Raw genomic sequence first — 18,358 nt, 5'->3', positions numbered from 1 at the left:
AAGAGTTAAAAGGGAAGGGGAGGCAGCAGAGAATTAAACAGCTCAACCTCTATAATTGCTTGACCATGAGGATGTTACAGAATCGGAACCTGTTTTCATGTTTCCTAAGCCCACTTGCATTGTAATAAGCAGATCTGAGAACTCAAGTACATCCCCAAGCAATTTTATTCCAGTGTGATTTCACTGCCTTCACTGAGGAACTACAGTATTATGTACTTGTGATGTCAAGATGCAGGTAAATTAAACTTCCCCTCCGTCTCCTCCCCGTGTCGTCCAAATCTAATACAGGAATTCCTCACAATCCCCCAATCAGATTGAGGGTGGGGTGGGGGGCTGCGGGAGTCACATGGGGAAAGGAGAGGGGAGTTCTGTGGCAGAAGCAGAAGCCCTTGCGCAAACATCGTGGGTCCTCCCCTCTCGGCTAACTTTGTGGATATGGTATCTTCAGCTGCCCAATTCCCGTGAGGGCAGTGGTACTTTCCATGCTCCCAGAAGCAATTGCATGTGGACTTTAGGAAACTGGCAGAATTTGCCAGCCACACAGAGGTGTCCGTTTATGAGATGACAGAAACAGGTCCCTAATGTTCATGCGTGAAGCAAGCCAGCTCGTGTCCTCTCGGCAGGGACTCACCTTCAATGTAGAGGGGCTCTACGACATCATGATTAATCAGTTCAAAGTTCTCGTGGCCAATCCAGTGCTCCACATTTCTTTTCCTGCCCGTAAAGAAGTTGTCCACAACTGTAACTTCATGGCCATCCATCATTAGTTTGTCAGTAAGATGAGAACCCACAAACCCTGCTCCTCCAGTTATCTGCATTAGGACAGTTTGCATATAAATGTTTCTTCTCTTTTAAAAGGAAAACACCAGACAAAAAGTCCACAAACATGAAATGAAATCAACAGCAGCTTTCAGAGTGTTGTTTTTTGTTTTTACATCTTGATAGGGGATGGGGAAGGGAAAACAACTCCATTTTGTTTTAAATTAAGCTTCAGAGTAGTAATAGATACATCTCCCTCCTCACTTCATGCAACCACAGAATTTGTGAGACTCAAAGTTCTTCCTGGGAGGTCAAAAGTTAAGTTTGATGCCCCCTGTTCGGTAAAATAGCATGTTCCAAACTCAAGGAATTAGAGGTTTATCCCACGCCACCCTAAATTCACCAGAATACAAGGAAAACTAGGGAAGATCCACACAGGATTTTCACCAAGGACCATCATGCAAAATGCATGCTTCTTTTCACAATCCCATCCCTCCAGGAATGGATGAGAAAACAGCAAGCATTCCTGCAATGCATTGTTGTTTGTTGCATCCCATTCTACTTAAATTAGATCTGTCTGGACCAGGTATAATTGATGTGGTTCCCCTCCAGATGAACTACAGTTCTCATCAGTCGCAGTCAGCAAAGTCATTGGTTAGGGATGATGGGAGTTGCGGTTCATCAACATTTGCATGGCACCAGGCTGGCTACTCCTGGTGTGGATTAACTCAGAGGGCAGGTGCAGATGTCCAGAAATAGCAATGGAAGTCTGACTGAAGGTGGTTGTGATGATGGGATTGCCTATTTGACTTACTCCCATATTTTTTTAAAAAACAACAACCACACCTTCTCTCTGCAGGTGGAAAACTTTCATATATCTGGAGAGATATCAAGGGAGAAAAGTGTTGATCTGGACATCTTTCTGACAGCCTAGCTTTCTCATAGAGGTAGGGACATTTTCACAGACACAGTTATCACCAGACTGAAGCACGACTTGGGCAAATCTATGGAAAATGCCAATAAATTTAACATGGCTACACCCTCATTTTCACAATGCGGGTTAGGACCTTGAGAAAGATAATGCATCCAGAAGAAAGTTATGCATTTTTAAGCAAATGCTTATTTACCCTGCGCTGCGGTCTTTCCTGCAAGTGTCTCTCATCAACTTAGTGCACAGACAACGAGACTGAACTATAGGTCACCCGGTCCATAGCTGGTGCCACTTAAAAGTTCACTCAATTCACACAACATTCCAAAGGGTGAGGAAAATAACCGAGCACTACTGAACCGCTGAAGAAAACAAATGAGCTTCAGTCTGATGTGGCAACTTCGTAAGGGTCAATTACATAACAGCCAATTTCAGTACTCTGCTAAGGCAATCCAAATAGCAGCTGTGAGATTACAAGTGATTACTAACGCTTTGAACAATTAACAGTGGAAGACTCTTACAGCTACCGAAAAGGTGTGATGATTCCCAACGCCGCACTAACTTGGCTATTTGTTTGTTAATTAATATATTTGCAAAGGTGATCCTTACTTCATAATAGGGGAATTAAATTTGCTGAATTCATATATTTTTAAACACACACCAAGAACTTTTTTTAATTTGCCTCACAGGCCAAGCAATTTAAAATCTAACTTTCCCCTTATTTGATTCAAATGTCTGACAACAATGCCATCAGTAAGAGAGTTGTGTGCAAGAGACTCTATACATCTCCAGCCATCTAATAAAAGACTGAGAAATCTTTCAGCCACTTTTAAGCTAACCAACATTCTCAGAAGGTTGGGTTTTACATTCACAATATTGCCTGGGTTATAGTTCAATCCATGTATCACTTTGCAAATTATGGCAGCCATAAAGGAAGCAATACCCGAAAGTGTCCGAGAAACATATTCTGGGGTTGGTCCTACCTACGTTCCTTTACACATGCATTGCTGGGGTGGTGTTCAAGGAAGAACCCGCCTCCGACTGACCTCATCACTAGGATCATTCATGAATTAGCATTCAAAGCCAAATCAGGAAGCCCAACCATTCTAGAAGTGTTGTGAGGAAACCACTACACCAGGCTTCCTCAACCTCGGCCCTCCAGATGTTTTGAGACTACAATTCCCAGCACCCCTGACCACTGGTCCTGCTAGCTAGGGATCATGGGAGCTGTAGGCCAAAAACATCTGGAGGGCCGAGGTTGAGGAAGCCTGCACTACACCCTTCCCAGTAAATTAAGAGCAGCTTTGCTGGGTCAGAGTGAAAGTTTCCTGGATCAGGCTGGAGGAAGGAAATGCTTCTTCACAATGGCCAGCTGCTGATCAGAACCCAAGAGATTTGCACTCAATACCAGACCAGAGGCTACAAATAGTAGTCAACTGACTGAATTACTTGACAATGTGGTTCTTCCCATCCATAGACGTGATCTTCGTGAAAAGAAAGTGTCCTTCTTGTACAACACCACAGCAATTGGATTGCATCCCAAGTGTTTGCTTGTATGAGTAGAAGGGCTCTTGATTTCGTCAGAATCCTGTTTTCTACTTCCCCGCACCTCCTGAAAAACCATTCCTGATGAACACGTACTGCACAAGTTATTCATTCTGACTGACACAACCTGTTCAAGGTTAGCACAGTCATTCAGGAAATCTAGGCAACTGTGTGATATGCATCTTCATCCTGATAAAAATAACCTTCTGGGGTTACCTTCCTCTTCTTCAGTTTTGCATACAGTACATATGGCTCCCCGGCTGTCTCACATCAAACACTCACTGGTTAAGATCAGACCCTCTTAGCTTGAGCAACATCACATAGTTTTTACAGTCCTGCACTTTCCCCAAGACTGCATTTAAAGGCTGAACACAGGCACATTCGGGAGAGGTGACATCAATGGGTCTTCGTGTAAGTAAATGGGTTTTTAATCAGGGTGTCAAAGCGTTCTTAAAGCCTCACAAAAATCCTGGGTTGCTACGTATATGTTTACTCCACCAAAACTACAAAGCTCCAGTTCTATCAAACAACAGGATGCTTATCAAAAGGACATAGGACCACCAAATCTTTAATCAGAGCCCAATGCTGTGCTCACAGTAACATCAACAGAATTTCTGATTCACAGCTTTAATGGAAAGTTCATGGACCAACACACTGCTCTTAGCTAAGAGTCAATTAGTTTCCATGTCATTTAATTACTAGGAATATTTTAGGCCTGCATTTACAGTCTGCAGCTCCTACACATTAGTGCAGGGTTTCCCAAACTTGGCCCTCCAGATGTTTCTGGACTACAATTCCCATCGTCTGGTCCTGCTAGCCAGGGATGATGGGAGTTGTAGTCCAAAAACAGCTGGAGACCCAAGTTTGGGAAACCCTGATTTAGAGATTCAAGACAGCCAACGTTCTTCTACTGGTGTCAGCTGTTCATTTGGCTCACTTTTCAAAAGGCTTTCTAGATGTTTGACACGGAGCAATTCTACCGATATCAGCTGCTCAATTTCACCTTTAATGAAAACTACATCACCATCACTATTATATTATATGTAGAAAATAATTTCATCATGTGGTAGCAGTTTGCCATGTGAGATATGCACATGTGGCTATTTCTAAGAATGTGCAGGTAGTGTGTATAAAGACTATATACACGCAAACAGACATGTACAGTCGTACCTTGGAATCCGTTCCGGAAGTCCATGTGACTTCCAAAATGTTCGGAAACCAAAGCACGGCTTCTGATTGAATGCAGTAAGCTCCTGCAGCCAATCGGAAGCCCTGTCGGACGTTCGGCTTCCAAAAATAGTTCGCAAACCAGAACAGTCACTTCTGGCTTTGTAGTGTTCGGGAGCCAAAAAGCTAAGTACAATGAATTTTCTTTTCAATCTGTGCCATGCCACAAAGAGATCGGCCACCTTGTCGTTTCTTCTTATTAAACCTATGCAGAAATTTAGATCACTGATTAGTTCTGAGCAAGTTGCCAACTTACCAAAATTCTTTTACGATCCTTTTCGGATAGGAACTTCACTGGCGGGTACTTCTGAGTAAAACTATGAAACATTTCAAAATGAAAGAATGAGAAATTTTAAACCTTATTGAAGCTGGCAGACTTATCACTGGCACATGTGCTTATCCTACGATACCCAGTAAACATTACATAAGAGAATCACAGACCATTAACTCCTGGAAGCCAATACATATGAATTAGTACATGAACGGGATCTGTTCTGGAGGTCTGGTCGGATCCCGAGGTTTTTGCAACCCGAGGGGAAGTGGTAGACTGCTTCTATGCATGCACATGTGGTGAAATACTTCCAGGTTTGCTGCTTTTGCAAACTGAAGTTTACGTTACCCGAGGTGCTACTATACTGAGTTGTATCCAACATTAGACTTAGGTGATCAAACATTATAGCCTATTTAAAAGGTAAAAGTAAAAGTACCCCTAGACGACTCTATAGGCTGAGGGAGCCGGCGTTTGTCCACAGACAGTTTCAAGGTCATGTGGCCAGCATGACTATTCTGGCGAACCAGAGCAGCACACAGAAATGCAGTTTACCTTGCCACCGGAGCGGTACCTATTTATCTACTTGCACTTGACATGCTTTCGAACTTCTAGGTTGGCAGTAGCAGGGACCAAGCAACGGGAGCTCACCCCAGCACGGGGATTTGAACCGCTGACCTTCTGATCGGCAAGCCCTAGGCTCTGTGGTTTAGACCACAGCGCCACCCGCATCCCTTATAGCCTCCTTAGAAGTCACTAATATCAAATGTTGTGGCATAAAGCACGAGTTCTTTGTTTATACTGTGAACTGATCTGCAGCTTCTCTCACTTATCTTCCTGGATGAAAACAGGAATACAAAATGCTTCATTGGTACACAGTGTTGGATGCCAGATGTACCACCAAGTCTGCAATAGTACATTCTATTTTGGGCTACTATAAATATAAACATGCAGTGAAGTGGGGGGGGGGGATGTGGTGACAGTTCTAAACTCCCTAGACTGTTGAGGATTTAAGCAGCTACCTCTTAATCACTAACATATCCTTTATTTGGGAAAGGTACTCGAGAAGATTGTAGCCATACAACCGCAGTCACACTTTAAGTTTGCATTCATTCATTTCAACCTGGCTTCAGCACCGACACAGCTTTGGTTGCTCTGACACTAGGAGAGGGGACTGTGTCCCAGTTAATTCTCCTTGATCTGTCACTACCTGCAAAACTATTTCCAAAGAGTTGCATTAAGTGAGCTGTGGTCTGCTCCACTGCAGCTGTGCTGTGGGGTCAAGCAAGGTTTCATTGTGTCTCCAGTGCCCTATCTGAAGACATTTCAGTCGCCATGGCTTTTGAAGGTACCTTTTCTCCAGTTCTCGGATCTTCTCTCTTAAAGGCGCGACAACCTAAAGGCAAAAGCGACAGTTAACACCTTACATCAATATATTTCCCCGCAAGAACAACAAATCAAGATTTGTTCTTAAACTACAGGTCATAGTTAAAAGATGAGAGAGAGCTTTAATTGCGATCCTACGCCAAACTCTGGCTTAGCCACCACACTGAGCTAAAGCACAAGGGAAAAGCAGAGCAGATGCTATCTCCTCCTTGGGAACCAGAACTTTCACATTAAGCCATAGTTGGTTAATTAAAATAAAAGTGTTCATAGAGAAAAATACAAAACTTAATATCAAATATATTTCTTATCCAAAATTAGTCAGAATAAGATAAAGACGTAGTGAAAAAGAAAAAAGAAGGAAGAGAGATAACAAGAAAGAGATATAAAATTGCTTAGGAGAAAACAGAAAAGACAAAGTTTGGAAACTGAAGAACTTCTGATTCTTCATCTGTCTGCTATATATAAACAATATTCACTTCATCCACTCCAATATTAACACCCAACAAAACCACTTTCTATGAACTAACTTTATCTTCTATCCCCAAATCCAAGTGTCATTATTTCCTTTTTTCCACACAAAAGTCTATGAGAGGTTTCCAATCTTTACTCATAATCAAATCTTTATAGACCAGCACAAGCAGGTGAGGTGGTAATAATAATAATAATAATAATAATAATAATAATAATAATAATAATTTATTATTTGTATCCTGCCCATCCGGCTGGGTTTCCCCAGCCACTCTGGGCGGCTTCCAACAATAATTTAAAACCAATCTTTAGTAAATGTTAACACTGACTTTCCCCTGATTAAACACGTCGATTTCGCCATCTCAGCTAAGTCCATTAATTTTAACAACCATTCCTCCATTGTTACATTAAGCCATGGTTTAGATTAGCTGTACAAGATGACACAGCCATAAAGAATTGAGGGGTGGGTGCTGCAGTCTGCTACATATTAGCACGACCGAAACTAAGATAAAGAAGGCCAACAGGAAATCAGCATTTCACTCCCATGACCCATTTCAATCCTGACATACACTGGGAGCAGACGTTTGGTGTGCGAAGAGAAGCCGAGGCTGCATTATATTGGTTGCATTATTACTGTGTTTATTTATTTTACAAAGACTGATGAATGCGTTACTACCCACTCACAAAAACTGAGGATATGGGGGGAGGAGGGGGCAAACAGAAATTGTTTTATATATATTATTATTTACAACTAACAAGTAGGATCTCAAAGTATGACTGTTAAAGGAAGACCTCTACAAAGCAACACACTGGCGTGGAGCTGAATGATTGTGAACTTTGGCAACATTTGAAGAGAAGGAAAATAAAAGTGGCAGCTCCATCGAGGGGACAGAATTGAAAGGAAAGAAGGCAGACAACGAAAGGAAAACAGTGGAAGCCTGCAAAATGCGGACTGTGGGGATAGCAAGAATTATAATACTGGATATCCAGCATACTGACCTCTTCAATCTTAATTTCTACTTTCTGATCACTATTATCCTGGATAGACCTGTTGGGCAGAAAACCATAAGGAAAACATTAAAAATGGCCAAGGATCCAGCAACAGAAGTTCAGCTAGATAGAGTAAGCCCTCAATTTACATGAGTGTGACTTTACGGGAATTGCACCTAAAGCCAAAATTGGGCATAGTCATTGGGTGCAATGGTGGGTGGGATTGCTAAAGTCTCCCGGCCCAAGAGGCCCGCCCCCCTTTTAAATTTTGTTTAAAAAACAATGCTAAGCACATAAAACTGAATGCGCACAAGTTAAATGAGTTTAAGTTGCAGACTTACTGTAGAGATGGGGGATCGTTGGACTCCAACTCCCATCATCCCTGACCACCAGTCCCGCTAGCCAGGGATGATGGCAGTTGTAGTCCAAGAACAGTTGGGAGACCCAAGTTTGGGGAAACATATTGACACGGCTGCATAGCATGTAGGATGTACACAAAGAAAAACTCCTGGGTTCGCGCAGACCCAGCTCCTGGCACATAGAATGCCATGCGTGATCTGAAGCTTGGGTCATGCACACCTTTGCATAAATGCTATCCCAGATATGACACTCTATAAAAAGTGTGGGAAGCCCCTGAAAGTTACAAGTCAATCCTGTGCCCTTTCATACACCAGAAACCTGTGGCTATATGCCCTTGTTCTGGAGTAAGAGAGTTAAAACCAGGAGTGATTAAGCTATGGCTCTCAGTGGTTGTCTGCAACCCGCATCATCCCCAGCTGGCTGTGCTGACAGGGGATATTGGGTGTCAAGAGTCCAGCAACTTCTGAAGGGCCAGAGGTTAGCTACTCCAGAGTTAGAACTGTTTTGTTACCTTAAGAGTCATTTGTGAAAAAGGTTCACTGGGTGAAACCACATACGTCCCCAGATGAACATGTTTAATCTTATGGGTTTCAAGTGCTGATAACACAATCAGAGACTATGAAACCCACACAGTTAAATGGATTTTCTACAGCAAAGAACCCAGCTCACTTTCAGCCAAGGATTAGCACCAGTAAATGTTTATTTTCACCAATGGAGTACAGTGGTGCCTCGCAAGACGAATTTAATTCGTTCTGTGAGTCGATTCGTCTTGCGAATCCCATAGGAATGCATTGAATTTTTTTTTAAAAAATGCCCATTGTTGTTGTTGTTTAGTCGTGTCCGACTGCATTAATTGAATTTCAATGCATTCCTATGGGAAACTGCAATTCGCTAGATCAATTTTTCACAAAATGAATTCCGTCTTGCGAGGCAACCTCCGATCGCAAAACCCACTCATCTAGCGAAAAATTCGTCTAGCAGGGCATTCGTCTAGCGAGGTACCACTGTAATTCAATCTGACTCTCCACTTACAACGGGAAGCAGAAGTGGCCGTTTTCTTTCTTTCTTTGGAAGGAGCATACAGTTCTTTTCGGAAACACAGTTCTGCTGAATGCAATCTCGTAATACTTGATAAAGGTTTTTGGAACACTGACTGCAAAGCACACACAAAAGAATTGGGGCAGAGGGAGTCAAGGATATAGAATTGTATCTAACACTGTGCAAACAGGCAGGATGTATTCTCCCCTCTCCTCTTCCTGCACTCCCACAAATTCTGCTCCAGACAATCCAGAGCAGATTTTTGAGGGTGCAAAGGGAGAAGAGAAAGAAGTTCCATTACACAAGCAAGAAGTCTATAGAGTGAATGGAATGGTTAACATTAGATACGGCCCATAGTTTTTGCAAAGACGACAGTGACAATCTCTTCCCCACTCTGATAAACTTCTGAAGGACATTTGCATGGCTAATCCCAACAGAGATATTGCTCAAAGAGGTATGATCCTTTCAAACCAGCAGCACGCCACTCGTATATTATTATCTCCAGCATAAAAATTGCTCCTGTAAGGACGCATGCAATGCCTTCACTAATAACAAATCTACCACTGTTGTTCCTGAGTTTGCACCCCAGGAAGGAGAAATGGGAAGAGATAGTAAAGGGGGGGAATAGAACAGTTATAGGGCCTTGTCCCACACTTGTGGATAGGTCTACTCATTTTCAACTGCCACTTTTTTTCTTCTCGTGCCAAAAATTTGTGGGTGACAACAACATTTTTAATCAGAGAAACTGAATGTTTCCTGTTACCTTCCATTCCATGGAAGAAGGAAAGAAAGGCTGGAGAAAAAGATACTTTTTGTTGTTCTGACAGAAAAAATAATTCTACTTCGCATCCTCACAGACATACAAAAGGGGGGAAAAAGAAGCACTCATTATTACCTCATGTTGAGTACATTTCCCCATACAGCTGTGGGAAAAGAAAAAGAAGAATGAATTAGTGTTGCTTGAAAATAGTTTAAATCAATTCAGAAGACATTCATTTCAGGTACAGTATTAACGAGGTGAGCTTCATTAGGGTAAGAGCAGGTATTCCAGAAAACAAGTCATACTGTATATATCAAATGATTATAGGACTATTGGGATGCTGAAATATCCCAAAAGTAATTAGCCCTCCCAAAGTACTGAATGTTAATTGTCACAGTCAGGAAAACATTCAGCATTTGAAGCTGCAACAAGCTTCAGGCAGCCCAAATCTGGATGTGCTTAATATACTTCTCTTTCGCATACAGATTACTTCACAGAAGGTTTCCAAGTAGGAAATAACGTACAACACGTATATTGTCATCACATACGACAATCATACTAGACTGTTCTGTGAAGCTTCCCACAGGCCGGGGTGCGGGGGAGACACAAGAAAAATGCCATCAGATATGACTAGATACCACCAGGTTACAAGTTATTTTATTTACAGAAGTACCATATGCATGGGACGCGGGTAGCGCTGTGGGTTAAACCACTGAGCCGAGGGCTTGCTGATCAGAAGGTCAGCGGTTCGAATCCCCGCAACAGGGTGAGCTCCCGTTGCTCGGTCCCTGCTCCTGCCAACCTAGCAGTTCAAAAGCATGTCAAAGTGCAAGCGGATAAATAGGTGCCACTACAGTGGGAAGGTAGACGGCGTTTCCGTGTGCTGCTCTGGTTCGCCAGAAGCGGCTTTGTCATGCTGGTCACATGACCTGGAAGCTGTACGCCAGCTCCCTTGTCCAATAACGTGAGAAGATCGCCGCAACCCCAGAGAGCCGGTCATGACTGGACCTAATGGTCAGGGGTCCCTTTACCTTTACCATATGCATAGAAATCTTATAGCAAACTAAGTGGCCCTTCATTTTACCACTTTCCCGCATCATATGCCCCCCTGAGCACACATCATGTTTGAAAGGGGAGCCATGAAGACCATTGAGCTCAGCATTGTGGGTTTGAGCCCCACATTGGGCAAAAGCTTCCTGCATTGCAGGGGGCTGGACTAGATGAGCCTTGGGGTCCCTTCCCACTCTACAATTCTATGAGAGGGGCAACCTTCTATGGGTCACATGCCGTGGGGGGTGGGCAGAGAGACAAGAGCAGGCAGAGCAATGGATGTAACTCTGCACAGTAAGCTAGCTTCCATACACACTGACACAAATCTCTCTCCTCATCCAACCTGGCAAGAAAGAGGCATTGTGGCAGTTCAAGGACGCATTCCAACCTGGCAGAAATGCTTGAGGGGCAAAGCAGAGCCAGTGAAGAGAGTGGGGGGGGGGCACATTCAATCCTTACCGCCTGGTGTCCCCTGCTCCTAGTCCAGAAGAACAAGGACCCCTGGGAGGAAGAACTCAAGAGGTATTTAAAAAAATGCCAGCCTGGCCCCCCCCCACATTGGGTTCCTTGTCCACAAAGAACCCCTGCTGCTCCAAGAATTTCAAAGTGTGAAGCAACTTCGGCTTCTGCTGCTGGCCAGAAGACCAAAGCCACTTTCACCCCCTAGAACTCATACCATTGTAGTCAAGGAAGAACGTCAGATAGATATAAATGCCTGCTTACAATTCCCTAATTTATTCTGGCATTGTCAAACACATTTCTCTTCTCTGTGTATTCCCCCCCTCTGCACCTCCCTTGTGCAGATTGTCTCTTCAGTTTACAAAACCTGAGAGCTGGGCCTGGGTCTCATTTTCGCATCTGGGCTGTGCCTATTTTATTGTTGTTGTTCAGTCGTTTAGTCGTGTCCGACTCTTCGTGACCCCATGGACCAGAGCACGCCAGGCACTCCTGTCTTCCACTGCCTCCCACAGTTTGGTCAAACTCATGTTCGTAGCTTCGAGAACACTGTCCAACCATCTCATCCCCTTCTCCTTGTGCTCTCCATCTTTCCCAACATCAGGGTCTTTTCCAGGGAGTCTTCTTTTCTCATGGTGGCCAAAGTATTGGAGCCTCAGCTTCAGGACCTGTCCTTCCAGTGAGCACTCAGGGCTGATTTCCTTCAGGATGGATAGGTTTGATCTTCTTGCAGTCCATGGGACTCTCAAGAGTCTCCTCCAGCACCATAATTCAAAAGCATCAATTCTTCGGCAATCAGCCTTTCTTCTTGCCTATTTTAGCCAGTACTGTACTGAAATTTTGACCATCAACGGTGACTGAGGGCAGGGGGACAATTTCTCTTTGTGAGGAATGAATGGATGTTTATGAAGCATTTGTCTTGTTCCTTGTGTGCTTTCTCGTTTCATGTGGAAATATTCTACATATAGTTAAGAGTGGCCAACTCCTTTCTCCGGCTGACGGCCATGTTCGCTGTTGGGCAACGCTTCCCAAGAACCCAGCTCCTGGTGGTGACAGAGCATGCCCAAAACAGAAGAGGGAGCAGCTACCCCACATTCTCTCTTGTGCATGCAGAGACATGAGTGCAGAACGTAGACATGAAGACACAGAGCAAAAAAAAGGTAAAGGTAAAGGACCCCTGGACGGTTAAGTCCAGTCAAAGGCGACTATGGGGTTGCGGTGCTCAGACAGCTTTCCGGGTCACGTGGCCAACATGACTTAACCTTAACGCTTCTGTCGCAACGGAACACCGTGATGGAAACCAGAGCACACAGAAACACCGTTTACCTTCCCGCCGCAGTGATACCTATTTATCTACTTGCACTGGCATGCTTTTCAAACTGCTAGGTTGGCAGAAGCTGGGACAGAGCAACGGGAGCTCACTCTGTCGCAGGGATTCGAACCACCAACCTTCTGATCGGCAAGCCCAAGAGGCTCAGTGGTTTAGACCACAACGTCATCTGTGTCCCATAGACAGAGTCAGATATACAGTCATTGGGGGGGGGGAAGAGTTTGCCTTCTTTGAATTCTCTGGTTTTACATATCAGGACAGAATAACAACCATCTGTTCCTTAGCAGGTCTCAAAATTAGGTAAATACAACCTTAGATGAATAACAGCACGTGACATATTTCACTGCGTCATGATTTATTATTAAGTTCCCCTATGGGTGAGTGGGTTAAAGATATACAAGAAATACAAGCAACCTTCCAAACACTTCCTGGCTGTGAAGGCAACTGAAAACAGAATGCTAGCTCCTCCTTATTTGTCTACAGAGAAAATAGTATCAAATGCACTGTAATTAGTGTTATTGTATTTTTTAAAAAATCGATTGTTATTTTAAGCTACTGATCACAGTAAGAGCACCCAGAAACACTTAATTACTTTAAAACTATTAAGAAAATATGGGAGAAAACAGAAAGAAACATCTTCAGTAAAGTGAAATTTTGTTATATCGACGATGGCTTTATAAAATTAACAAGCTGACCATTATGTGCGAAACAAAGCAATAATTCCAACCTTCTCTTTAATATATCCTGAATCCAGGCACAGTAAACATTCAAATTCTTTGGTTTCCGGTTAAGCTTATGTGAACAGTGTGTGTGTGCATTTTAGTATACTCTATGGCCTTGTAATTTAAATTGTTGCATGTTGCCCTGAGGAGCACACAGAACACAAACACTCACACACCACAAAGCATTTATTCAATCACCTTAATTTGCCTTAAGGGCATGTGCACACACTTCCAAGGCCCATTCACTACACAAGACACACTCAATGGACTGGTTGCTAGCCAGCCGGGTTGCCAAGAGCCATGGGAACATATCAACAAACCTGCCCCAGATTTTAAGCATGCCTTCCTAATAATATGCATCCTTCGCAGAATCAAAGTGTCATACTTTCCAGCTATAAGACGCCCCCAAGTATAAGACGCCCCCTATTTTGGGGGAGCCAAATTTAAGAAAATGGGGGGAGATGGCAAAGGGCTGTTGAACTTTTTTGGGGGAGGGGATTACCCAGGGTTGTTGAGCTTTTTTTTAGGGGGGATTGCCGAAAATCGCTCACCCACACACATCACAAAATCTGCCTCCCGTCTGTCCCATCGCCGGCAGAAGCTGCCAATTGCCCGCCCAACTGCTTGAGCGTCAGCCAATCAACACCACCCATTGACGCAGCAACCAATCACACGTACGAAAGCTGCTGACAGACACGGCAGCAACCAATCAAACATCCACCCTATGCACTACCCATGTATAAGACAACCATCACTTTTTATCTTATACACGGAAAAGGATGGTATTTTGTATGGCTGATGGGTGCTTAAAGCGAAAAAGGTGGTAGAACAGCTTTTAAACTGATCCGGGGGGGGGGCGGGGCGGGGAGGCAACAGAAGCTGGTGAGCTGTCTACTTTGGGATTAATCATTCTCAAGAACCGGCGGCAAAAATGTCTATGGTTGTCCAAAGGGGATGTGGTAGACTCAAGCAGTGCAAGGGTGGTTGCCAAAGATGGGGAGAAATGAACATGTTGGAGAGACTTGGAAAGAGACGCCAAGGACAGGTGGTTTTCTTATCTGTTAATGCTAGAAGCCTCCAAGCCAAGGTGAGTGAGCACTTCGTTTCAAAGGTGCCACAGATATAGTGAACGTAACTGAAATGAACTAAAACCCCGGATAAGGATTCCCTCTTGCGCTCTGCCCACACTCGCCTTTTAGGATGCAAAACATCCGCTGAAAGAGAGCCGACACCATGCCTGCGAGCAGATCGCGCACAAGCGCTCGCGAGAATCGAGCATAGGCAACGCTGAAAATGTTTAAACGTGTCCCACCAGGACCACCAAAACAGTAGGACCTTACAACGGACACCGCACCTTCTGGATGCAAGCAACAGCAGCTCCCAGAAACTCTCCTGATGTAGGTGAGAGAAGACAGCTAGTGAGCAACATAGCAATTTAGCAGTCTGAAATGAGGAAACTGGTGATCAATAGGGAATAAACTAATGGGCAATAACTGGGAAGATAGGGAAGCACCCAAATTAAGTAAAAAAATTTGCTTCACATGCTATACCCATAGCTGCCAAGTTTTCCCTTTTCTCGCGAGGAAGCCTATTCAGCATAATGGAAAATCCCTTTAAAAAAGGGATAACTTGGCAGCTATGGCTATACCACGTATTGGAGGTGGGAGGGAAGCAGTATAGTTATTTATTTTTCTACTTTAAAAACTGCCTCGTTACATAGTTCCAAGCAGCTCCATTCTGGCAAAACGGGTGTGCATTGTTTGACGGAAAACACTGGAAACAAAAGCTCAAACAAATGCTGTGGCAACAGTTACTCTGATCGAGCTGATATTTAGTCACAAGACCCTATCGGGTTGCATAAACAGAAAGGCAATTCTTTTATTAACTTCAAGAAACTTCAAAGCCACCAACCCGCCCTAAAAGCCCTGCTTGCGAATCCATTAGCTGCCTTTTACCATTAACTACAGCGGACAATGAGCCAATTGTTCCTGTCGCGATTTAATTATAGAACCATAAGAGTTAATTAGACACATTACAATTTTAGGCCCTTTACCACACCAGACTAAGTCACGGTGCACCTATCTTTAAGAGCAGACGTGTCAAAAAAATGATATACTTTCCGTGAAGGCCAAGATTAAGTTTGATTTTATGCTCCAAGGTTCAGCAAGCAAGCATTCGCTTAAAAGTGGATGACAACTTGGGTTGCTTCCACCTTAGCACTGGGTTGCTTCCACCTTAGCACTGGCTGATCCGTCTGTCAGTGCAATGATTTCTGCTTGCACCTCGGAAAATTTTCTCTCTCTTCCCCGACCCATACCCCCCCCCCAAAAAAAACTGTTCTAGGGGTTCACTCCAACCACCTGGAGCACATTTTGGGCAGGTATGGGGACATGCAAGGGGAGGAGAAATGCAAAAGTCCCACTCCACAAGCAGAAATCCTTGAGCTGATGGGACACATTTAGTTGAATCCCACCCCGTCTCTTTGACTTGGCAGGCTTTTTTTACCCACTGTAGCGCATTAACTGGACATCTCTGAACCTGGATCTCAGCCTTGCTCTGGTATAAAAGCTATCTTGATGGCTCTGAAACACATTCAGCCACAAGTACATGTTCCTTAGAATCTAAATAATGCCTTTGTTTTGGATGAACTGCACCTAGTTTTTTGTTTCAGTATGTCAGTGCTGATATTTTACCATATTGCAAATATGCATCATCCACAGAACTACACTTCTGTAATGACAATGCTGAAATAAGGGGGTGGAGACAGGCCATTGCCACAAAACCACTTAATCATTTTTCAAGGAAGCATCAAGACAGCTACTGCCAGCGCATCGACCTGCAGAAGTGGATCGATCTTCTCGGCTATTAAAAGCTACTGCACTTAAGTGTTATCTGACTTCTACAGAAAACTGAGGAAAACCAGCACAAACAAAACGTATCACCCTTTCAGAAAATACTTATTTATTTGTTGCTCCGGGGACAATCCCTCACAAAGCAAACCCACACAGAAAAACAACACAATATATAGAACATCAGTCAGCGCGATGATCACTCCCCCCCCTTAAAGGCAAAGGTAAAGGGACCCCTGACCATTAGGTCCAGTCGTGACCGACTCTGGGATTGCGGCGCTCATCTCGTGTTATTGGCCGAGGGAGCCGGCGTACAGCTTCCTGGTCATAAGGCCAGCATGACGAAGCCGCTTCTGGCGAACCAGAGCAGCACACAGAAACACCGTTTACCTTCCCCGCTTGGAATTTATCTACTTGCACTTTGATGTGCTTTTGAACTGCTAGGTTGGCAGGAGCTGGGACCGAGCAACGGGAGCTCACCCCGTCGCAGGGATTCGAACTGTCGACCTTCTGATCGGCAAGCCCCCCTCCTCTTAGTAACACATAATTTACTACCTCGAGTTAAGCTACTGAGACTGCTACCATTCCAGAGGAACTTAAAAGTTCACTTCAATGGCCTTTCGGATTCTGTGCTATCAAGAGAAATTTGTTGCATTATTTATGTTAAATAAATGCTTTTATTGCCGAGTAGCAATTTCTGAGCAATCAGAGGGGGAAATATTTTGTGCCTTTTGACAGCTTTTTGCCTAGCTAGCAAACTCTTGTGACTGCTATGGGGAATATTTACTCCTGGGAATTTACATACTGCTTAGCCACCCGCAAGCTCTAAGCAATTTACACAAATTATAGAATGTCCATCAAAAAAACCGCTGTTAAAATTGAACACTTTGTGTGGCGGGCGGGATGGGAGCTGTGTCACAAAACTAGTTAGCATTAGCATCTTAGGCACCAAGTGGATATTGTTTGTACCATAACTAGGGACAAAAAATAAAAGTCCCTCCTCCACATCACCATCCTCCTGCTTATGTGAACTAGTTTGTGAAACATTTCTATTCTTAATTATTATTATTACTATTATTAATACTAGTTTTCAAATGCAAAATGCCTAATAAAGGTTTGATAAGTAAGTTTTCAAATGTGCAGCAACTGTAACAACTAACACATCTTGCTGAAGATTACAAGCTTATTCCACTACACACAAAAGGCTATGCCAGTTAAGTAGCTGAAATGAACCCGAGGCACACTTTCAACAAACACATTCAAATACTTTCTTTTATTATCCACTTACTTAAATATTTCTAGGCCATTCTGGACCACCCAAGACAAGAGGTGACGTCTACAACATACTTTAGATTGTAAGCATTATTTCACCGGTTAAAGTAATCAGCTGAAGCCCTAGGGCTTCTCCTTACATTAAATGACTACAATGCCCCTAAATAAGGAAACCCTGGAGACATTGCATTGCGCAAGGAAGAGCGTGCCCTTAGCTAGCCTACTGCTCTATCTGGCCTGTTGTTTGTTTCTCCTTTTAAGCAGAGCGGAAAACTGCTATGAGCCACCAGGAAACCTCTGGCGATTTTCTCCTCACTCCTTATCAGTGCAACAAGATAGACAGCAAGACAAGTGCATCAGATGTGCCTGCATTGCAACCCTGAAATGTGTAAGCCTGAATGTACAAAAAGGCCTAAATCATAGGTTTCCAAACTGTGGCCCATGGTTTGGACCATCATTATTCCACAAGCATCATTCAGGTGGTCCGCAGGGTGTCTGTGGATTAATGGTTGAAGAAAAAACAGCACATCAAATTAAATATTTATATTGACTTTTAATTGTATTTTTATTGCTTTAAAATGCTATATTGTGTTTTATTGTACTACTTCCTTCCACTGCCACCACATTCATGGATTTGACCACTGTTATCTAAAGCAGAAATGGACTCTTGCCTTCCTTCCGCAGCAAAAACAACAGTCATGTCAGTGCTCAAGTGTGCAGACTCTAAAGCAAGGCCTACATTAAACTACAGCTGAGTGGGAAAGCAGATGATCTGCATTCAGAAAGTCTCAGGTGTGATCTTCTGCTACTTCAGTAGCAGACCATGGGAAAGGCACCTGCCTGATCTAGCCCTGTGGGTTATATCCTGTGCTATCTTCCTAGAAAAAGTGGTGCCCACTGTGAATGCCTCCCTTGTTCTCTTATGAAGACAACAGCACCCACCTGAGAGG

The 18,358-nt window shown here is 43.6% G+C and overlaps 1 protein-coding gene across 1 annotated transcript in view; it reads right to left on the bottom strand.

Moving 5' to 3' along the window:
* Positions 1-18,358, bottom strand: part of UXS1 (UDP-glucuronate decarboxylase 1) — a 38,216-nt gene that overhangs the window by 17,861 nt on the left and 1,997 nt on the right. The window contains exons 2-6 of the mRNA XM_035115065.2: positions 9,865-9,892; positions 7,581-7,629; positions 6,080-6,123; positions 4,716-4,776; positions 632-812 (exon numbers count right to left, since the gene is read on the bottom strand). Of these exons, the coding sequence (XP_034970956.1) occupies positions 632-812; positions 4,716-4,776; positions 6,080-6,123; positions 7,581-7,629; positions 9,865-9,892 (363 nt within the window). The remainder of the gene's footprint in view (positions 1-631; positions 813-4,715; positions 4,777-6,079; positions 6,124-7,580; positions 7,630-9,864; positions 9,893-18,358) is intronic.

Source organism: Zootoca vivipara, chromosome 4 (genome assembly GCF_963506605.1).
Source record: "Zootoca vivipara chromosome 4, rZooViv1.1, whole genome shotgun sequence".
NCBI lineage: Eukaryota > Metazoa > Chordata > Lepidosauria > Squamata > Lacertidae > Zootoca > Zootoca vivipara.
Note: the sequence above shows the minus strand (reverse complement) of the source record. Positions and strands in the feature narration are given on the sequence as shown.